The 22,431-nt window shown below is 53.0% G+C and overlaps 1 protein-coding gene across 1 annotated transcript; it reads left to right on the plus strand.

The window, feature by feature from the left end:
* Positions 1–434: 434 nt before the first annotated feature.
* C1QTNF6 (C1q and TNF related 6) lies at positions 435–6,569 on the plus strand. Its single transcript, XM_066259016.1, has 3 exons — positions 435–557; positions 3,052–3,310; positions 4,345–6,569. Exons 2-3 carry the CDS (start codon positions 3,058–3,060, stop codon positions 4,890–4,892), a joined length of 801 nt encoding a protein of 266 aa, XP_066115113.1. The 5' UTR covers positions 435–557; positions 3,052–3,057; the 3' UTR covers positions 4,893–6,569.
* Positions 6,570–22,431: the final 15,862 nt, after the last annotated feature.

Here is a 22,431-nt window from a genome sequence, read left to right on the forward strand (position 1 = left end):
CACCTAGGATCTCACTTACTAGTGGGTGGTAGTACCATGACTTGAACCTGAGGCTGCTGGGCTAGTGCCTGTGCCTTGTCCACTTTTCAACTTAAGCTAGAGGCCCCTGGCAGCAGGATTCCAGAGCTGCCTCCCCTTCTTGAGCAACTTAAGGGACTCCTGCCCTCCCTACCCCACCTCAATTTCCCTTCCAGCACGTCCAGGGGCCTTAGATCCCTTCTGGCCCTGACTTTATTAAGCCTCTGAATCCAACAAGACCCCACCGGATCACCAAAGAGTTAAGCAAAGGAAATCCAGAGCTCCCTTGATCTCAGCAGAACCCAGCGGCTGGAGGGGAGGGAGCAAGGAGGAGGGGAAATGGGAAGCCAGCTCAGCCCTCTCCCTCCGCCCTCCCTCCCTCTCGCCCTGCCTCCATCCCTTACTCCCTCCCTCCTTGGCTGGGCCTGGGGGTCTGGGCCAGCAAGGAGTTATTACTACAGACATGGGCCAAGGAGCCAGAGGCTGACCCAAGGGAGGCTCGGGTCCGTGAGCCGCTGGGAGAGGCTGCAGGACTCAGGGTGAGTGATGGAGGTCCTGCGTTTCCCACAGCAGGGCCGGCTAGGCCGAGGAGGCTGGGGTCAGAGCCTGGAATTCCCCTCCCCCCTCCTCTCTTCCAGATCACATCTCGGGCCTTGCACTTGTCCCTCTGATGCCAGCTAGCCCCTCTAGAGTCTCCCTTCCCCATTCCCTCCTGTGACTAAGCCCTTAGCCCCGGTGAAGGGCTGCTCTCTCCTCCTCCTGGCTTGTGCCCATCCCTGGTGGGATACACACCAACTCAACCCAGCAGGGTCTGCCCCCCCCAAGAGATCCCAGACTCCGAGTGGAGGCTGCAAGGACTCCTTAATCACCCCCAATGGCATGGTCCCTCACACTCCCTGCCTGGCACCCTCCCCCATGGCCAGTGAGTGATCCTGGCTGTCTTTATTACTTTTGTTAAAGACTGCTTTGCTTCTTGCTTCCTGTCCCCCAGATCACAGTTCATGGCTGAGAGCTTTTGAACTGTCATCTGGCTGGAGCCAACAGAAGGGTCCCCAAACAGAGCTGGTCCTCTGGGAGAATTTGTGCTCTTCCTCACGCTTTCCTGGGCAGGCACTCGGATGAGGTCCTGTTGGGCAGAGGAAGGAACAAACTTTTCTTACAAGTCAGGCAACTTCCTTGTTTAAATCCTCCCAAACAACCTGGGAGGGAGGTGGTTGGAGTCATCTCCTTATAAATGTCAAGGAGCAGGAAGCCCAAAGGGTGAAGCCACCAGCCCTAGGTCACACAGCTTGTAAACTATCCTAGGATTTCAAGTCTGACCCTAAGGTTTTATCTTTTCCCTTGAGGTCACATTCTGGCCAGAAAAAAAAAGAGATTTTTTGCTTTTCTCAAAACGACTGGGATGTGTAATTTACAAATAAAAGGTGAGGGTGATAATCTTGGACAGAGAGGACATTGATCTGTGAGGATCTGATGAGCCTTATTGAGCAGAACCAGGAAACCTGACCAGCCTAGGGAGAGAGGAGCTGGGGAATGGTCACCTCCAGGAGGGGGTGAGGGCTCCCGGAGATTGCCCAGTACCCCTCCGTTCTCCTGCTACTAACCAGCTCCAGGGAGGAGAGGTGTTAAGGGGAGGGCTTCTGGCCCTTTAAAACTTAGTCCTTACCACAGTGCTCAGCAGAGATAGGATGGCATTTAAAATAATAATTTTACCTTCTCTATACGTATTAACCACAGAAAAATATTTTTGAATTGTACTAAATGTTAAGAGAACAAAAAGGAAATAAACAAAGAAATGCCAGAAGTGTAAAAACCAGTCTAGTTTCAAAAGCCGAGTTTCTGATCCTGCGATAACTCGGCGCCAGCCCCCAAAGACTGCCATCACCTCAAAGGCTCTGTACCCGGCTTCCTGCCCACCCAACCCGGGCCTGTCTCCAGCTGCTGGTGTCCAGGCTACTTCCTGCCCCTCTCCAGGAACTCTGGATCACTTCTTTCCTGCCAAGGCCAAAACACATCTTCACAAACCCTTGAACTTCTCTGATCCTTTTGAATTTTCCAGACTTCCTAGTCCTGTCCCTTAATTCCAATTTACCACCTTGGAGGCTGATTGGCAGGTCTAATGTGATTGACACAACCACTTTCCAATGATTTAACTCCTGAGGCTTCCCTGCAGGGATTCTGTGTCTGGGTGTTGACTGAACAAAGATGCCAAGAGGAGGTAGGTGACACCAGCCCTGGCCAAGCTCCACCCTCAGTGGTGTGTTCTCTTTGTTTCTAATGTGTCCTCCCGAGGAGCACATTTTTGTACCTTGCACAAAGGCACTGTACAGGCCAGCGGTGGCCTGCAGCCTGTGACTCGGCATACCTACTCCTGCTGCTCAGCAATATAATAATGCCTCACCACGCAGAACCCTGTGCATCCTCTCTGATGGAAATTGCTACCTGTCTGCTAGAATGAATGAACTTCCCTGCCTTTTTGTTGGGAGCATTGTGTTCAATCCCAGGACCATGGGCTCAGCCACGATTCTCTCTCCCAAACAGCAAGCCTGCAGAATCCTTTGTATTTGTCCCAAGGGCTTTCTGATCTGTCAATGGCAAGAAAGGAGCCAGAGGGTGGGGGGTGGGGGTGGGAAGAGCATTTTATAGACTCTTGGTTATGACACAGGAGCCTCTGAGGCCTCTTCCTCACCCACTCGGGCAAAGGTCCCCCTGGGAGCCTACTCTGCTCTTGGCTGTGGCTCTTTTTACAGGGGCTTCCTCCTTCCGAGCCCTGGTGTGGCAGAGCCTCCAGGAACTGCAGTCCTTCTGGAAGATTCAGTCTCCAGGCTTTGCCGAGCCACAAGTCTCTGTGACCTTGAAAAACTTGCTTCCCTGTGTAGACCTCAGTGTTGTCTGTTAAATGGGGGCACTGATGCTCCCTCCCCGAGTTCTGTCAGGAACACATTTGCTGTGGATGGCAACATTCATGCTGGGCATGAGTTCAGTGGAGATGGTAAGTTAAATATAATTTCTGTTCCTCCTTCCCTGCTCTAGGTCACCATGGGGGTAGCTGCCCTGGACCTCCTCTGGGCAGTGCTCCTGCTCCCTCTCTTGGTGTTTGGGGTCCCCACTGAAGAGCCCCCCTCTGGGGAAGCTGTCACCTCTAATCCTCCTGGGCATTGCCGATGGTGCTGTGACTCTGAGGATCCCCAGGCCTCTGCCGATTCTGCAGATGTGTCCTTGGCTTCTCCGTACACCCTTCCATATGTGTTGCCTGAGGTCAGGCCCTATATTAACATTACCATTCTGAAGGGTGAGTACCCATATGTGGCTCAGACTGGAGTGGGCTGGTCGGAGAGAGGAAGGGCTTGAAGGTCTCTTTCTGGGGTGGGGGAGGTGAGGTAGAGAAAGCAGAAAAACGCAGGGTAGGAAATTGTTCCAGACCCGTTCTTTCATTTACGCATTAATTGAGCACCTAATATATGTCATATATGTCAGGACTGTTTTGAATTCTGAGGCCAAAACTACTCCTGTGTTCAAGGCCAGCCTGGAATAAGGACTGGTCAGTGGTGTATCTGCCCGGGGGTCAGGTTTGTTGCTGCCAGAGCCCCAGGCAGGCAGAGATGGCCCCAGCAGGGCTGGGTGAACCATCCCACTCCCTGCTTCGTATTTGCAATTTACAGAGCACTCTCCCATGCAGCATTGCATTGAGGGCTCATGAACACCCCTGGGAGGCAGGCATGATCCTTTTCACCATACAGGCAAAACAACCAGGACCCAGCCATGAAATGGCTCAGGTTACACAGTAGGGTGTAATGACAGCCAAGGGCTGCCTGGCTTCTAGCCAGGGCATTTCCCTCCAGGTGGGCAGAGCTATTTTCCTTGGTTCCTTATCTGGATCAGAAATGGAGAGACTGCCTGCCACTTCTCTCTTCCCCCTGGAGTGGCTGCGTGCAGTGTCCCCCTAAATTGGCTGTGTGCAGTGTCCCCCGACCCTGGTGAGATGGGGGCCGGGCCTGGCCTCCCAGACCCCACAGTCCTACCTTCACTATGGGGGAGTAGAACAGGCGGGTGTAGAGACAGATAGTGGAGTTCTGCCTCTCCTGCTCTTGAGCTGCATGACCCTGGCTGAGTTATTTAATGTCGCCATAAGTAGAACTGGACATGGTGTTATCGTTAGAGGGGCATTCAGGGAGGTGATGCCTGGCATGCAGTAAGTGCTCAATAAATGCTAGCTTCTTCTCTGGACTCTCTTCTCTGGGCAGGGGTAGAGCTCTCTGCAAACAAGTGAAGGTACCCACCCATGGTGCTTGGGTGCCCTCCCTGACTTCTCTCTTGTTCCCACAGGTGACAAAGGAGACCGAGGCCTGCCAGGCATTGCTGGGAAACTGGGCAAGGAGGGTCCCCAGGGAGTGCGAGGCCCGCAGGGCACCAAGGGCGCCAAGGGGCAGGCGGGCAGCCCTGGTGGCCCGTGCCAGACTCGCTACTCAGCCTTCTCCGTGGGCCGGAAAACAGCCCTGCACAGCAGCGAGGGCTTCCAGCCGCTGCTCTTCGACACGGTCTTCGTCAACCCGGATGGGCACTTTGATCTGGCCGCAGGCCACTTTGTTGCCCCGCTGCGCGGCCTCTACTTCTTCAGCCTCAACGTGCACAGCTGGAACTTCAAGGAGACGTACGTGCACGTGGTCCACAACGAGGAGGCGGCTGTCATACTGTATGCGCAGCCCAGCGACCGCAGCATCATGCAGAGCCAGAGTGTGATGCTTGCCCTGGCTCCAGGCGACCGTGTCTGGGCGCGGCTCTTCAAGCGCGAGCGTGAGAACGCCATATACAGTGATGACGTCGACACCTACATCACCTTCAGTGGCCACCTCATCAAACCGGAGGACGATTAGCGCCTCCAGCAGGGCAGCTCTGGAGTGGGATGGCCGTGGGCAGGCGCCACCCCCCCGCAGGGCTTCCGTGTGCACCTCTGTAACGTGGGCGCAGGGCCTGGCACCCTGGGTAGCCATCCTCTTCTTTCCTTACCTCCCTGTCTGTTGCTGCCACTCTCCTCACTTGGAAGTATTTTAGGAAGCTGTCTAGCCTAAATATTCTAGAACTTTCCCAACCTTTCAGACCAGCACTTCTCAAACTTGAATGTGCACACGAACCACTTGGGGATCTTGCGAAAACACAGATTCTGATCCAGCCAGCACAGAATGGGCCCTGCATTTCTAGTAAGTTCCTGGGTGACGCTTATGCTGCTGGTCTGTGGACCCCTCTGGAGTAAGCAGATTCTAGAACTTTCACAACATTCTAGTACTTCCTGAACATTCTGGAATCTTCTAAACATTCTAAAATCATCCCAGCACCCTTAAATAGTCGCATTTCTCTGGGACTCCCCCCTCCTCTGTTCTCTTGCCCCTTTTCCCTCCTCCCTCACTTTCTCGCTCTCGTCTGCACCCCCACCTGTGCAGCCGTTGTTCATTTAGTCGTTTCTCCAGTGCTCACCGAGCACTCACTCATGCCAGGCCCTGGGACAGCTGGGGTGAGTCAGACGGAGACCCTGCCCCTGGTGAGTGTGCATCCCTCCAGGGGGGGGAGGCGCATGGAGGATTATGAAGCCTGACCCAAAAAAATGCATGGCGCTCCTATCACATAAGTCTGGGTTCTGGGCATTCAGACACTGTGGCCCCTCATTACCTATGGCTTTCCAAGGCTGCTAGGATAAGGTCCCCAAGGTGGGGGGTGTTCCTTGCCTGCTCTCATTCTTGCTCAGTGTTCTGCAGAGCCTTGGTCAGGGCAAGGGTGCTATGAGGGGAGGACCTAGGGGCTTGAGGCATTTGGGGGTAAAGGAGGCCCAGACCCATAGCTTCCCATACAATGGGTATGGTTACCTGTGAGGACTCCTGTCCTCACAGCACTGTCCTCCCCCCGGCCAAGCCCCCTTCCTGGGGCTCGGTCAAATCTTGCTCTATTCGTCCTGCCAAAGGCACCTGGGCCTCGGTTTTCCCAAGCTCCCAGCTACTGTCAGACAGTGAAGTCTTCCCTAGGTGCTCTCTGACCCTCCTTGGCCCCTCTCGCCAGCCCAGTGCCCCTGGCTCTCTAAGTTTAAGGTGCTGAAGACCCAGCAGAGTCTCGTCTGGCCCTGGTGCTGCCTTAAAAAATGCCAAGACGGAAGGCTCCAGGCTTTGGACCCCTCAGCAGGTCTGGGGAACTAAAGCAGGTAACATTCCAAGTCAGTCAGGGCGATCCTCCTCTGAGCCATGATGCCAAGAGAGGCCCAGGTCAAGTAAGGGACATCGGGCTTTCTATCCCTTCTCTCACTCTCAAGGTGGGGGGCCGCCTCACCCTCACCCCGGTGGCCTGGCCCTCTCCCCAGAGGGAGGTGGCCTCCAGCCATTGGTGCTTATGCAGACTCTGGGAACAGGTGGTGGTGGTGATTTCTGGTACTCATAGCCAAGGGAGCCATGGTCGTGTGGCTGGCGGAGGCAGCAAGGCTTGATTGACCAAGTGCGAAGGCCGGTGCTACAGCCACTCCCAGCCCATCTGCACTTTGCCTAGCTTGTTCCACATGATTAAAGGTTGCGTGTCTTCTTGGCGATACAGGCTGGTTCTTTCTACTACTTGGTGCCCTCTGCTCCTTTGGGAGGGCAGCCAGTCCTGGGTCTCCTGGGGTCCAGAGCCAGAGCTCCAGAGAAACTGAGGCAGCCCAGAGCACCACTCAATGGGCTCCCCACCCACAAAGAAACCAGCCTCTCAGTCACTCAGGCAGCCAGTGTGCTTTGGAGTTAGTGGACCCAGCTCAGAGTTTGCTGTATGACACCCTGGCCTTGGCCTTGAGAAGGCTCCCACTACTCTGAGCCTCAGTTTCCTTGTCTGAAATGGAGATGATGATAATCTACCTCGTGGGGCGGCCATCAGGACTAGAAGAGAGGCCACCTGGTGAGCTCTGAGTTCATCCTTTAAACCACACCTATTGAGCACCTACCATGTGCTGGGTGCCCCACTAGACAAAGAGGCCGGGTGGAGCATGGATTGCAGGGTGAGGCTGGAGACAGTTAGGGGGCTGTGCTGACATCTAGGGGAGGACATGGGACACCTAGGAACTGGGTGAATTGTGAATGTCGTTCTGGGGGAGAGGGCTGTGTCCCCACTGCACTTTAAAGGGGGCAAGAGATTTACTAGCAGAGAGGTGGGAAGAGGCAGCCAGGTGGAAGTCCAGCTTGGGTGATGTACCCACCAGGCGACTTTTCTCTGACAGTGGGAGGAGGGCAGGCCTGGGTAGGGGTGTGTGTGTGTGTGTGTGTGTGTGTGTGTGTGTGTCTCCTGAGCCAGCTCTGCCGAGTGAGTCACTTGATTGATTCAAAGCATGGAGGGTGACTCCCTGGACCCTATCACTACCTTTATCTGTCGTATCAGATTTAAAATTCATCCTCTTGCCCCATTGAGGACTTTGGGGGTATTCAAGGCTATATGCATGACTGTATTTTCAGAACCCTAAATTAGGACCCATGGACTAACTATGGGGCAGAAAATGTGAAATTACTGCTAACTGTTCCAGAAAATATAAAGTGCATGTGACAGGGGTTTAAAAAATGTTAAGAGAAGCTCAATTTTTGGTGTGTGGGCTCTGGAGCCAGTTCAGGAAGTTCTGATCCCAGATCCATATTTCCTTAGAATAGCTCCTGGCTCAGAATAGACAGTATTATTTTCCTGTACATGTGGCCTGGGCTTGTCACTTCCTCCAGGCGAGTCTCGGTACTGCTCCCAATGAGGGCTGAATGTGATGGTGTTTCTTGTGCATTCTGGGTGGCAGCACATACTGTGTGTCAAAAGAGCATTTGTTGGGTGAATGGCTTGCGCTGAGCAGCAGTAGGAGAGGGGTGGCGGGAAGCAAGAATTGGTAGTTGAAATCGTGCACCGTTCTCTTCTGCCTCTCCTGCCAGCTCCACAGGTTTCTCCCAGTAGCCACGCACTGCCACGTGTACATCTGGAGAGAGGGAATAACATAGGCAGAAACTCAGCATGACCAGAAACAGATGGCAAAAACATTATGGGTGGGGCCAAGGGGGGAAGAGCTGGGTCCAGCAGGCCGCCTGGGAGCCAGAGAGGAAGGAGGGATTTCCATGACACGAGTCAAGAGGGAGCAAGGCCAAGCTGCATGGCTGGGAGCCCCTGGCCTGCAAACCCAACGGGATGGGAGGCTGGGTGGCCAGGAAACACGGGGTTGCAGGGCAGGGTCAGGAGGAGGTGTGGAGTTGCAGCCCGGAGGTGGCAGTGTGAGCTGGAGGAAATAGTAATTGGGATCCAGGCACACGGAGAAGGGGACCCTCTGCGGGGAGCAGCAGGGTGAGGGAGGGGGTGCAGGTGGCCGACCTTCATCTGGCTGACTGCCTTTCACAACTGAAGGTGGTACATTGATGTCACAAATCTGATGTACATGATCTAGAACTTATTTCTCCACGGCTTAACTTAATTTCCATTAGACACTTCCTTTCTGCTGAAGTCAAAGAAATGTGCTCTTGGCCAGCAAGGGTTCCTCTCCTACCACATTTCTTGGGGGGTGGAGGCTGCATAGGAAGTGCCCCTTCCTGGCAGTGGGGAGGGGTCACCTGGTACTGCATGTTCATATGACATCTGAGTTTGTCAATGTCCTATCTGCTCTAGGTTTCACCCATATACCTGCTGAACTAGGCTCATTCCTGCAGAGCCTCCTGGGCCCTCAGCCCTCTTGGGGCATTCAGGTCCTCTCTGCACAGGTGCTTACCTCACAAATTCTGTGTCCTTCAGAAGGCTGTCTAAGCCTGGCCCCATCTGTCTGGATCACCAAGTGGCCATTTATTTTTTCCTTGAGGTCTCAGCTGCCTCTCCAGGGTCCTTCTGCCTGGAGAGAAGGGATAGTGCCTCTGAATCTCTGATGTCCCAAACCTGCTGGGGGGTCTTCTCTGCACCCCCCAGGCTCAATTGGGTTAGAAGGGCCAGTTTATACTTTGGCCAGGAACTCCAGCACTGACATATTCCTTGCTCTCCTGCCCATCGCCCCCCGGGGCCATCTTGGGTGTTAGGGGAGGGACTATGTGTCTATTCAATACATCCTCTCCCAAAACTTTTGGCTGCACACACAGGTTCTCCCTTATTTTGAAACTTAAGAACCTGGAAAAGACTCCCTTCCTTCCTCTGCTTTTTGCAACATATCCCTTTTGTATTGGTTAGGATGCTTTTGGGTGTAAGAAACATATCAATCCCAAGAAGCATGAAGGAAAAATAACCGTGTGTCCCGAGGTAGGGCAGCGCTGGGGCTGGGACACTCAGCAGCTCAGCAGTGTCACTGAGGACCCGGGATTGTCTTGTTCCCACTCAGCACACCTACTGAAACAGCTCTGCTCTTTGGCCAGCATCCCTCAGGGTCACAGAATAGCAGCTGCAAGATGGTGGCCACAGATTGTTGTCCTGGTCCATGTGTCACATTAGGCATGAGGAGGGCCAGGGAAAGAAGAACCAGATGATTCTTTTATCCAGCTGCTTCTCCTCACTTTTCATTGACCAGAACCACTCACATGACTGCAGTACCTCAACCTCTGGGAAGGAGAACAGGAAGATTATGGGAAGCAGGATTTACTCTTCTTGAACTCCCAGGTCTGGGCTGACCTCCAAGCAAGGTCAGAGGGGTTGTGAGAGAGAAGTGGTTAAAGTATAGCTGGTTCATTTTCCATCAGAGCTCTTTGGCTACATTGTCAGATGTGAATATCTTGTTTCTAGGAAGCCTTCTCAAACTTGAAGGGTGGCCTTGGCCCTGAGTGTCACTTGATTACAATGCTTATCAGTTGTCAGCCCTGCCCATTGGGTTTCAAGCTTCCAGGGCATGGGGGCTATACCAGCTCCAAGATCACCACCAGAGGAGCCTACTCTAGCCTTCTGGGCAGAGTTGAGTTTCCCTGAATGCAACCAAGGCTGCTGGAGATGCACTGCTTGGGTTCAGATCTAACTAGGTAAGTAAGGGCAGGTCACCGGACTCCTCTGTGCCTCAGTTTCCTCACCTGGAAAAAGGGGATGATAATAACAGCATCTATTCCATAGAGGTAGGGCTGTTGTGAGGATTAAAGAAGTAAGTATATGTAAAAGACTGGCACACAGTAGGCTCTTTATACATGTTGGATACTATCATAAGGTAGACACTTTATTATACTCATTTTGTAGAAGAAACTGTGAAGTGCAGAGAGACTGGATAATTTCCTTCACATAACATGTGTTCATACATTCGCTGAGTATGGATTGACTCCCTATTTAGGGTCCACACTGTGCTAGGCACAGGGGGCAAAGCAGTGAACAAAAGACCCACACGGTCCCTGCCCTCATGTGGTCTAGAGTCTAGTGGGGAAACAGAGGCAGTGCAGGTTATCCCACAAGGACTTCAGATCAGGGTGAGTGCTCTCATGCTTCAGATCATGGGAGAGGCACCTGACCAAGTGGTGGCGCAGTGGATAGAGTGTCTGACTGGGACATGGAGGACCCAGATTCGAAACCCCAAGGTCGCCGGCTTGAGAATGGGCTCATCCAGCTTGAGCAATGGCTCACCAACTTGAGCCCAAGGTCACTGGCTTGAGCAAGAGGTTACTTGGTCTGCTGTAGCCCCCCGGTCAAGGCACATATGAGAATGCAATCAATAAACAACTAAGGAGACTGAGGAGCTGCATTGAAGAATTGATGCTTCTCACTTCTCTCTCTTCATGCCTGTCTGTCCCTATCTGTCCCTCTCTCTGTCTCTCTGTCTCTCTCTCTCTCTCTGTTTCTGTCACACACACACACACAAAAGATCACGGGAGAGGCTAATTTGGAAGGTGGGGTGGGGTGGGAGCAGTCAGGGAAGGCCTCTCTGAGGAAGAGGTGGTTCAGCTGAGACCCACAGGGTGAGTGGGTGAAACAGCACTGCAAGTGGAGGGATCAGCATAAGCAAAGGCCTGGAGGCAGGAACTTGCTGAGCCACTTCCCAGGAACAGAAAGAAGGGCCAGGAGGCAGGAAGCAGCCAGGTTGGCAGGGCCTGGGATTTTGGGTCTGTCCAGTGGGCAGCACCTGAAGGAGTTTTAGATCATTGGGTCAAAGGTGGACCCAGATTCAAACTCAGGCCTTTCTGACAAATGTCCACACCTGAGCTCTTGTTTCTCAGAGGATGGCTAAAGGATGTTGCATCTCCTCAAGGTCTATCAGCCGGAGTTGTGATAGGGTAGGACTTCTACAGGAGTCCATGGGAGCTCGTGCCCTTGGACCTTGACACCCATAGCCAGAGGTGTGCTGGTACATTTGTTCCCGACCTCATGTTTAGAGACACAGGATGTTAGCTTGAAATCAGCATGGTGGCAATACTTACCCCACACTGATTGGAAAATATTACTATTTTAAGTTTTACAAAACAAAGTTTTCATTAAAAGTCTAGGCCTCCAGTGATGAAAGGATGTTCCGCAGCGCATTTACTCCCATCATGATAACGATTCATGGAGGCTGGAGTCCTCGGGGCCTCTCACTCATGGGCAAGTACAAATAGGCTCAGGTGGGAGCAGGCCTCGTGAAGGAGCTACTCTGAATGTGGTCCCCAGATTCAGTGATCTCCTTTTTCCCTGGCACCCCTCACCCCACTACCATGCCCCACCCCACCCAGGGCGCATCTCTGTACTTTACCCTGCCCCCTGGTGGCCAGGGTGGTTGATGGCTCCAAGGGAGGCCCCAGCCCAGATGGTCCTGGGGTTTGGGAAGTGGAACCACAATATTTGTTGACTGGCTGAATGTGAGTCCTAGAGTTTGGGGAGGTCAAGGGGCATGTGGGGAGGCCTTCCCTGTGTGCTCTAGACAATCAAGGCCCGGCTTTGTTTTTTGTCCCCTGTATGTGCTTTGTTGAACTGGACCCACTCTATGTCTGTTTCTTCTACCATTATAACCACATTTTCTAAAGACAAATTGCCTATGTGGTCTGAAAAATTATTTTTTGTGTCTTGTTATTTAGATAAAACCTTAGAGGGGTTAGAATCAAATAGTTTGCACTTATTCTTACACTTGGTACCAGGACTGTCCTAAAAATGCAGGCCAGTGGTCATTGTACTAACATGCTTCTTTTGTTATAATTACTTGCATTTATCCAACCCCTGTACTGAGAGAAGTTTCCCTGAGTTAGCAGACTTCAGGTCCCACACGTCACTATAACTCCCACAGTGCCCAGCATGGTGCTGTCAGCAGAAACTCAGTCAAGCCCTGTGAAATTAACAAAAGAATGAACGATGCCTTCTCATCCTAATAACAGGACTCTCCTTACTTCCAGGCTTCCTTCCTTCCTTCCTTCCTTCCTTCCTTCCTTCCTTCCTTCCATCCATCCTTTCAACAAATACAGTTTGAGCACCTACCCTGAGTCACACATGGCTTTCGGTGCTAGAGGCACCATGGGACTCCATGGACTTGACCTTGAGGAGCCACAGTCCAGCTACGAAGACAGACACAAGCAAATCTTCCACCAGTGCCCAGCCAATTACAAATGGAAGCAAGTGTTTGGGGAGAAAGGCAGGTACTGGACTGAACAGGTTCACATTGGCTTTTATGGGATGGGGCTGGCCAGGAAAGGCCCCTCTGAGAGGCTGCCCTCAGGCTGAGGTAGCACGGGAGAGGGCCAACAGGGAAGAGCCTTGAGCCTTCTAGGAACCGACTGGCGGCCAGGGGCAGGGATGGCGGCCTGGGTCTTTCAGGGCAGGCAGGTGATGTTTATCGTAAGTTCAGCAGAAGTCCTGTGAGGGACATGCTATTATATGATTTTCACTTCAAGAGGCCAGTGGCTGGCGCAAAGGGCATAGCAATGGTACTCGGGAGGCAGAGTTGATGGATGGATAAGGGGAGGGAAGGCAGAGAACGTGGGTCAGGGCCGGGGGCGCAGGACTGTGAGTCCTCAGCCCTCAGGGGCAGTTGGGGCTGGAGGTAGGGGTGGACGCCATCACCAGAGTTAAGGGAAAGGGACGTAGAAGGGACACAGGGCTGGGTCTGGGGTTGTCTCAGGAGCCCTAACAGTTGGGGCCAGGAGAAGGGGTAAACCCATTTTTTACCTGAACCAGCTAAAGGAAGATAAGGAGCCACCTGGGTTAAGTTCCCTGCTCTAGCTAGATAGTAAGTGGAATGAATGGCTTTGGAGACTGGAGGTCAGAGTTCAAGCCCTCAACTTGTGTGACCGCAGGAGAGGTTCTAATATCCCTTGCATGTCAGTGGTCTTGGCTTTGTCTTTCCTTGGGCTCCCCTCCTGCTTTCTTACTGGAACTCAGGGTCCCTGCCTTCTTCCCATCTCATCACACGGGCCCCTGGAACTCCCAGGGAGGAAGAAGATACTGTCCAGTTTAGGTGGCTCTCCCCGCTTTGGCTCATCTCCCTCCTGCAGAACAGGCCCTGTGTAGAGAGGCAGCAGAGGGACAGGCATCGCCCTCTGCTGGCAATTTCTGGGCCCGCATGTCTCTGTGCCTTGCTTTGTTTTAGCTCAAGTATTCTTTTTTAAAAAAATTATTTTTATTTATTTATTCATTTTAGAGGAGAGAGAGAGAGAGAGAGAGAGAGAGAGAGAGAGAGAGAGAGAGAAGGGGGAGGAGCAGGAAGCATCACTCCCATATGTGCCTTGACCAGGCAAGCCCAGGGTTTTGAACTGGCAACCTCAGTGTTCCAGGTCAACGCTTTATCCACTGCGCCACCACAGGTCAGGCTAGTGCAAGTATTCTTAAAGCAATTATTGAGCGCCTTTTGTGTGTAATGACCTGAGGCAGGCATGAAAGAGTGGGCAGTGAGGAGAAGGGGGAAGGAGTCCTGTGTGTGGTGCTCAGAGCCTAGCTGAGTCGCCCGGACTTACCCCAGTCCTGGGTGTCCTCATCCCTACCGTGGCAATCATGGGGCTGCAGTGGGGATTAACCAGCATCGTGCCTGGAGTGCAGCCCGGGCTCCACTGGTAACACATGAGCCTTCAAAGGTGACTGCCATCCAGAAAGGCACACTGCTCTGTGTGGGATGCACCAGTCTTGGGGTTCCTCTAGGCAAGGAGAGGCTTAGGTGCTGACAGAGGCCCTGTCTAGTGCTGTCTCTGCAGTGCAGTGGAGGGTCCCCCAGAAGTTGCTCTGGTGGGGAGACCCAGCTGTGCAGGCCCTTTGCAGATACACTCTGATTAACAGTGACACTTCCAAGAAGCCAGGGCTGCAAGGGTGGGTGGAGGGGCTGTCTAGCGTAGCAGAGACCCTGGACATGGAGGCCTCTCTTACTCCCCAGTCAGCAGCTGGGCTGGCTGAATCTACATGGCTTGGGTTTGCTTGCAGGAGGTCCACAGCTACACAGGGGTGCTGGAGCAAACCCACCTGTGTGTCCTCCAGGGTTGGAATGGGTTTGCTCTTTTGGGAGGGAGTGACCTTCTTGTCACAGAGGGGATGTAAGGGAGTCTGGGCAGTCTGAGATGCCGTGGAGGGCAGTTGAGCATCGGATGACGGTTGAACTTGGGGATGTTTAAAGCTCCAGGCGCCGGCTTAAGCCACACTGGCCTTTTTATATCTGTGTCCACTGCTGCCTCTGTCTCTTTGCTCAGGCTGGTCTCTAAGCCTTGCCCTGTGTCAGCCATTATCTATCTTTCAAGGTCTGGCTCAAAGCCTCCTCCTCCATGAAGCCTAAACTGCCCAGAGAGTGTCTGAACACCTTTCAAAAACTCGAGTTATTGTCACCACACTCCTGCGTGTGCCATTTCCTGTCTCCTCCTCCAGGCCCTGGACCCCTTGAGGCTGGGCTGGATCTTAAGCATCCTTTTTAGCTGCTGTAACTCTCAACCCGAGCTGAGATGATGCAGATACTTGACAAATGCTCCATGCTGACTGCTAAGTGTTTTTATCTTCTATGCCTGGGAAAGCGTGAATCAGACTCTCCTGGAGGGAGGAACGGTAGGAAGACCAGAGCAGAACAGCCAGGACAGGCACAGAATGGCTAGCAGTGTCTGCTATTCCCATGGCCCTCTCATTCCAAACCCAGCGGCAGCCTAGCAGCTGGGAGTAGGTTTTTGGAACCAGATGGCCTAGGTTCAAGTTCCAGCCCTGGCTCTTACCACCTGAGCGATCTCAGGCAAGATATTTAACTCTCTGTGCTTTTAGTTACTTCATTTGTAAAATAGGGTAATAAGAGTACCTACCTGTAAACATTGTTGCCAGGATTAAATAAGTTAATACCAGTCCTCTTAGACTTCCATGTGCATGCAGATCACCTGCTGAGCTGATTAAAATGCAGGTTCTGCTGCTGAGATACCGCATTTCTGATGAGCTCCTAGGGTGCTGACTCTGGTGGCCCTTCGCTTGGCTATCAGGAGTTAATACACGTGAGGTGCTTAGAGCTGGTGCATAGTGAGCATGGGGGAAAGTGCTGCTAGCTGATGTTACCTGGCATCTCTCGAGGAGGGCTATGGCTTCTAGAACTTTCTGCCTTCTCCATCCTTTATGGTGCTTTACTCTCTGGAGCCTTGGTGATGCTGTAAGCCTCTGATGTTGAGGTGGGCTGTTCTGAATCTCCTCGGTGGTCTGTGTTCTGGGCCCAGAGGAGGAGGGACAGGTGTTGGGGGCAGGCGGAGGGCGATTTTGGAAGAGCTGAGAAGGAAACAGGAAGAGGGCTGGTGGCAAGAGGTGGTTCACGAGCCCCCTCACCCCTCATAGTGATTGTCCGGGCTTCGCAGCCTAAACCACACACCTCACAGCTTCCCCGCCCCTCCGCTCTCGCCGCCCCCTGTTTCCTGCAGGAAAGGCACAGGTGACTTCAGCCAGGTTACCAGCAGCACTTCTGGGCCGGAACCACAGGCCAGAACCACATCCTCCTGATAGCAGTGCTCTGTTCACACCTCCAGCCACTGGCGCAATGGCCAGGCCTGGTCTGATCTCTGAGCCCGGGTTTGGGTAGGGGCAAGGCTGGGGTTCTTCAGTGTCCTGAAGAAGTCAAGGGGGTAAGAGGTGGGTGAATGGAGGGGCTGAAGGCAGAGGTTGTCGAGGGAGAATCCTGCTGGGGAGACTGAGGGCTGAGTGTCTCAGCTCTGCCCTCATGAGCTCCCTCTCCCTGCACACCCTTCAACTGTGGTCTTTGTCTCCTACTTCCCAGGCTGGTTTCAAGAGGTCCTATGCAGCGACCTGTGGAAAGTTGTCCAGGAACACAAATCACCTCCATCAGTTAGCAGTGGGCGAGGGCCTTCTGGTAGGTGCAGCCGGTTGCGCCCCAAGCTCCAGTGTGAGGTCATTTCCCATAGAGCAGCTCTGGGCCCCAAGGGGCAAACTAGTCACAGTGTTCCTCCAGCTTTGCCCCAGGACAGTGTGACAGGCCGGGGCTCTTCATCGTTCGCTGCTCTCAGGTTGGCTCATGAGCTCTGTCTCGGTCATGAGATCAAGGTCACTGGTTCAAGCCCCATGTGTGAGGTGGAAGTGAACTTCCCTCCTTTCCATTCAGCTGGTTCTCTCCTAAACGGAAGGCCTCAGGGGGGAGGGCAAGGCCTCCGCATGCCAGGAGCTCCTTCTGAGGGCTGAGAACAGTCCTTTCTCCTCTGAGGGAGGCAAGGTGTCCAGTCTGGATTCTTCTAACCAGAGGATGTTTTTCCTGGAAGAACTTTCAGGATCATGGACCCAATCCCACCCCTGCAGGGCTGGGAAGGCTGGGCCCAAAGAGGGAGGCCTGGCACGTTGGGCTCTTGCTTGCTCAGCGTCCTCTGGCCTCCTATTTCTGGTAGCAGCACCCATTTCTTTTTGGAGATCCACTTTCCTGTAATAGGTGAGATCTAGGTCAAGTTCAGTCAGTACCCCATTTTCTCTAGCCAGTGGGGCTGGCATTTGACCCCATTTCACCAAAGAGGTTCTCTGAATTCAGTGTAATAAAGCCAAGAAACAGCTGGCAGTCGGTGCCTTGAAGGATCTTTGCAGCTAGACCTTTGCAGCTGGTCTGGAGCCTGAGCCCCCCGAGGTCTGGGTCTTCATCTGGCTTCAGAAACTGTGAACCACTCCAGATCCTTTTAGCTACTTCTGTTGGCTCAACTTAGTCATAGTCTGTTCCTGTGGTCTGTAGCCCCAGAAGAGTGATTACTGCAAGGAGGAACATGCAACCAGCGAGCTGGTGGCACTGCTGGGAGTGAAGCCCAGGTCCCTAGACTCCCAAGCAGTGCTCATGTCTCCTGGGAGGAGTCTCTGGCCTGAGAGGAGTGGGAGGACTGAAATGAAGAACTGAAGAGAAGAAATGAGTGTCCCATCTGTTGCCAGGCGTTGGGGTGGGGGTGTTGGTGGTTTGATGCCGGGCAGAATGTGAGGAAGCACATAGAAATTGGGCAGGCCGGGGGTGGGGAGGGGTCACCAGTGAGGCTCTCTGCGGCCTTCACACATGTCCTGACCCTGCCCAGTACATGTGGTGGGAACTCTGCCCTGGGGTGGGGGTGAGAGGTGTCACCCTCCTCACCCCCTCGCTCCAAGGAACAAGGATTTGGTAAATGGCATGCATACTGACCTGGTTCAGACAAGCCATGGTGGGTATGTGACTCTGTGCGGTGGGAGGACTCACATGGGGCCGTGTCTAACTCACTCTGAAAGCGAAACCAGCCACCCACCAAACACGAGGGCCTCAGCTAGTTCTGAGAGCTCTGGCAGCCTGTCTCCTTCTAACCAGCACTCAAAATGGAAACCATGAAGGCAGGCCACACCAGAGCCTTCTAACAGGTCCACGGCTTTGATGCTCATCGTGTAGCTTAAGTCAGGGTTAGTTTGTGACTGGCATTAGTTCAAGCCCTCTTACCAGTGTGCTGACACTTGCATCTTGCACAGCTCTAAATAAGCTTTCTGCTTCATATAAGGTTGATTTAAGTGTTTGACTTCTTTGCAAATGAGAAGGCATACAAATATAGCTCGTAGGCCACTTTATCTGACTAAAGATTTTCATTTTATATTTAAAAAAATGGCAATCAGCCACTGAGTCAAGATTCAAGATCTGTTAGCTAGCTGGGATGTGCATGGGCCTCACGTGGAAGTCAGGCATCAGCCTCGTAGCCAGCCGGGAGGACCTCAGCTGTGACCGCTCTCAGAGTACAGTAGGCAGGAGGGGGTTTTGTCCTGGTTCCTCCTGTGTTGCCTGAGATCCAGTGCCCACAGCTGGCTGTGGGGCCAACGTGGCGACTCTGATCCTATTCAAGGGCCCCGGCAGAGTGAAGACCTGTGGGGGTAGGCACACCCTCTGCTTCCCTCACTCGGTTCCCTCCTTCCCACCATCCCGGCTGGTCGGCCAGAGCCGAAGGGCAGGGTGGGGGGCTGGTAATTACAGATGACTTCAAGCCTTAATCTGTGTGTTAGGTGACCGTCCCTCCATGCTGGGCAAAAGCACCTACGTCTGCCAGGAGTAGCAGTTTCAAACCATAGAACGGAACCTGGCTAGTACTTTCCTTAGGAAAGGGATTCACAGTGTTCAGGATTTTCTGAAGCTCCGGAATGCCAGGCAGGCCTGGCAGACCCGTTTGAGGCGGGGTAGGGGCGGGGGCAGCATCGGAGACGCGGTGCTCTGATGCCACCCCCACCAGCCTCCCGAGATTCTCGGCCTCCTCATTTGTATCTCTCTCTCACACTGCGCTGCTGACTGGGGGAGCCTACTGGCATGCTCCAAGGGAGGCTGGGAAGTTGTTTTTGCTTGTTGCTTGGGACATACAACTCCTAAAGAAGTAAACAGCATAAACACAGGAAAGGTTTGCAAAGCTGCTGTGACCACAGTGTGAGATAAGTATCTAGCCAGCACTCAAGAGTCCCCGACTGAGGGTCCTCTGTCTGCCTGGGCCCTCAGCGCCACCGCTCCCTCAGCAAGCGGCCTCTCTGCGCAGCGTGCAGGCTGGCAGGCCTGGTGGTGGCGTTTTGTTGTGTGTTTAAGTTGAATTAATGACCGGTGTTTTAAGTGAGAGAATGTCACGTTTTAAAAAAAAAATCTCAGCCTGACCTGTGGTGGCGCAGTGGATAAAGCGTCGACCTGGAAATGCTGAGGTTGCCAGTTCGAAACCCTGGGCTTGCCTGGTCAAGGCACATATGGGAGTTGATGCTTCCTGCTCCTCCCCCCTCCTCTCTCTCTGTCTCTCTCTCTTTCTCCCTCTCTCTCTCCTCTCTAAAAATGAATAAAAAAAATTAAAAAAAAAAGAGATACATAACTCTAAAAAAAAAAAAAAAATCTCAGTTTACTGCTTTTCTTGAACATTCGGGATTTTTTGCCAGTACTGAGCCATTTCTCCCACAGTCCTCACCCCCCAGCCCCACACTTCGGTTCCTGCCTTCCCCGTGGGCGTCTTAGTGGGGCCCTCCTGCCCAAAGCCACTGTGAGGGAGACACTGGGCCACCTCCCTCACACGAAAGCCATTGATAATTGGGAGGTCAAGAGAGTAAGGTGTATTTTAATTAATTGCTGATTGTCCAAGAATGCCACTGGCCCATGATGCCTTCACAGCGCAGCTGGGGTGGCTCTTGGAGTGTGCCTACACACCTGAAAACACAGAGACAACATCAAGAGAGTCCTGTCTTCAAGTCAGTGGTACCCGTGTGAGCATGAGCACGCAGCTGGACAAGGCCGCGGGCTGCGAACACAGGCGCATGGGAGTAACGACGGGGACACACACCACCGTGCCTCCCGGGGGGCTCTCCGAAGGGGCTCCTCACACATCCCTGTGATGGCCCGCACATGCCGAAGCTCTGCACGTGCCCAGAACTCCCCTTGCCCTGGCTCACTTGGTCCCTTTATTCTGTGGAGGAGACCCTGCGCGTCGTGGCCTGTTTTAGGAGCTGTCAAAATATAGTTGCATCTCTTCTCTTAGGCCACCTTGTTTAGATTCTTGAGGTGTCAACGCGACCAACAAGACAGCAGGCCAGGAGTCAGGGGCTGGGGGAAGATTTTATGGTCTCATATCTGATGTAGGGCCAGGCGGCACCCCGAGCTGGCCCACCTTGCACCTGCACACTGCCTGAAGCTGTCCTCGTCACTGATAAGGCAGCTCAGGGTCCCCTGTCCTCTGGAGGTCCACGGTGCCTGGCCCTGGATTCAGGTTTGACTTGAGGGAGGTCATTCAAAACCCCCCAGAAATCCTGGTGCAGATTTCTGACCTTATTTATTGCTTTCCTCCAAGCAGACAGTGTAGGTAGGCTGTGGGGACAGCCAGACACAACCACCTTAGAGAGACATTTAAATGTTTCTGACTTTAAAAATGAAAACACTAAGAAAAAGAGGCAGTGAGAATGAGTGCTAGGTGGAGAGGAACTGCTCGCAGACACCTTGTAGACATCACACGTCCTCCTCCCCGCTGTAACACCTAGACTGAGTTCTGAGAAAGGTCACAGATCTTGGTGAAACCTGCTTAAGAATAAGAAAAAGTAAAAAAGATTCTTTTTTACTTGTTTCCCACGGGAAAGGAGGAAACCGTTGCAGGAGCTGTCGGAAGGCCTTGGAAGCTTTCCTGACTGTCCCCATGACAGGACCCTGGCTTGGCTGTTAGGAGGCAGAGACAGAATTAGGAGTCAGTGACTGTGGACCAAATATTTCCCTCCCTGGGCTCCCTGGTCCCCCTGGTCCCACTAGCCTGGTGACTCGAGTACATTTTCAGGTCCCTTGGGAGAAGTTAGAGATTATCGAGGTGCTAGGAGGGCTGGTGTTTGGGGAGCACCGAGGGGCACTCCATCTCCCATAAAGGGTCCCACACCTTTTATTTTGATTTGGTTGTAATTTTATTTATTCCCTTAAGTAGGCATATGTTCCCATGACACATGGCTCAAATAGCACATAAGATTGTTCAGGATAGTCCACTTTTCCCCGCCTCTGGGGTCTCCGAGCTCCCATCCCTGAAGGAAAACACTGTTATCTGTCCCTAAGGATTTCTTCCAGAGATACACAGAGCACATGCATGATAGTTCATGGACACGCTCACACACACATGCACACACACCACACACATACACCTTTGCAGCTTCACACACCGGACTTACCTTCACACATGCATACCACCTCACTCACAGAAGGCTCACCCTACACCCATCACATTCATCACCTTCACTCATGCATACTCAGACCTACTCGCCCTCACACCCTCACACACATGCACACCCATCCATACACACACAGTCAGGCTTGCTCTCTCTCACACACACGCCCTCACACGCCCTCTCACACCCTCACAACCCCCCCCCGCTTGCACATATGTTCTCACATTCACACACTCACTCACATATGCCCATTTTGCTTCCACACGAGCAGTGGCACACTACACATTTATTTCTGGACTTGGCTTCCCTCCCCGTGAATCTTGGAACTATTCCATGTCAGGAACAGAGAGCTGACCCTCCCTTTGTTTGGTCAGGGCTACACTGTACTCCACCAGGTGGGTGATCCCTAGTTTCATTTCTTTACAGCGGTCCTCTATGGATGCACATTTAGGCTGCCTCTAGTCTCAGTGCTGCGTGAATTCCTTGCAGATGCGTTTCCCACACGGGCGTGTGGTTCTCTGCAGGATGGGTCTTAGCTGTGGTACGAGATGTGAGGCATGTGCTGGAAATACTGATAGATGTTGTCAAACTTTTACCCCAAGGGTTTGGTGCCACTTTTAGTGCACACCAGCAAGGTGGCAGACCCTTTCAGACCGAGTTTGGTGGCAAATCTTTCAAAACTTCAAATACATTATTCCCCAGGTTGTATGTATTTTCTAGAAACTTTAGAGTGTTAAAGCTTTGGAAACTTTGATTCTTTCTCTTTTCCTTTGGTCATTCCATCCCTTCATCTTGACACCTTCTGTATGTCAGGCAATGTTTGAGGCTCTGGGACCGTTTGGAGGGATTGCACATGGGTCCTGCTCTCGGGGAGCTCTTCATGTAGACACGTGAACAGAAGATCGTGAGGCGACGCACTACATGCACCTGGCCTGGATGAGGTCACTGGTTGGGAAAGGACTGGCTTCAAACCAGGGATTTGAGTTAGTCTGGGAAGAGTGGGGTGGGAATGGGGCAACCAACTTTGTCCCAGTTTTAGCATTGAAAGTCCTATGTCTTGGAAACCCCTTCAGGCCCTGGCAAAGCAGGACAGCTGGTCCCTCGGAGTAGTCCTGCTAAGGAACCAGAACAAGGAGTGACTTTCTACAGGATCAGCATGGTTTGCATGAGACATGGGTGGCTCAGGGTGCCGGTGTTGGAGGGGCTGATGAACCAGGTGCCCGGAGAGGAGCACAGAGGAACGCAGGTAGTGAGGTCTGGGGCCTGGGGGGTCAGCGAGGAGGCGACTCTGTGGCAGAGCAGAGATGGTGAGGATGATAGCTTGGAAGTGGGGGGGGGGGAGGGGGAGGAAGTGCCACAGAGGATGGCCACATTCTGGCTTGGGGACTGGTGGGTGGGGTGTCCAGTGAAGGGTGGATGTCAGCTGAGGGGCTGAGTCAGAGGAGAGCCCTCCGG

Source organism: Saccopteryx bilineata, chromosome 1 (genome assembly GCF_036850765.1).
Source record: "Saccopteryx bilineata isolate mSacBil1 chromosome 1, mSacBil1_pri_phased_curated, whole genome shotgun sequence".
Classification (NCBI taxonomy): Eukaryota; Metazoa; Chordata; class Mammalia; order Chiroptera; family Emballonuridae; genus Saccopteryx; species Saccopteryx bilineata.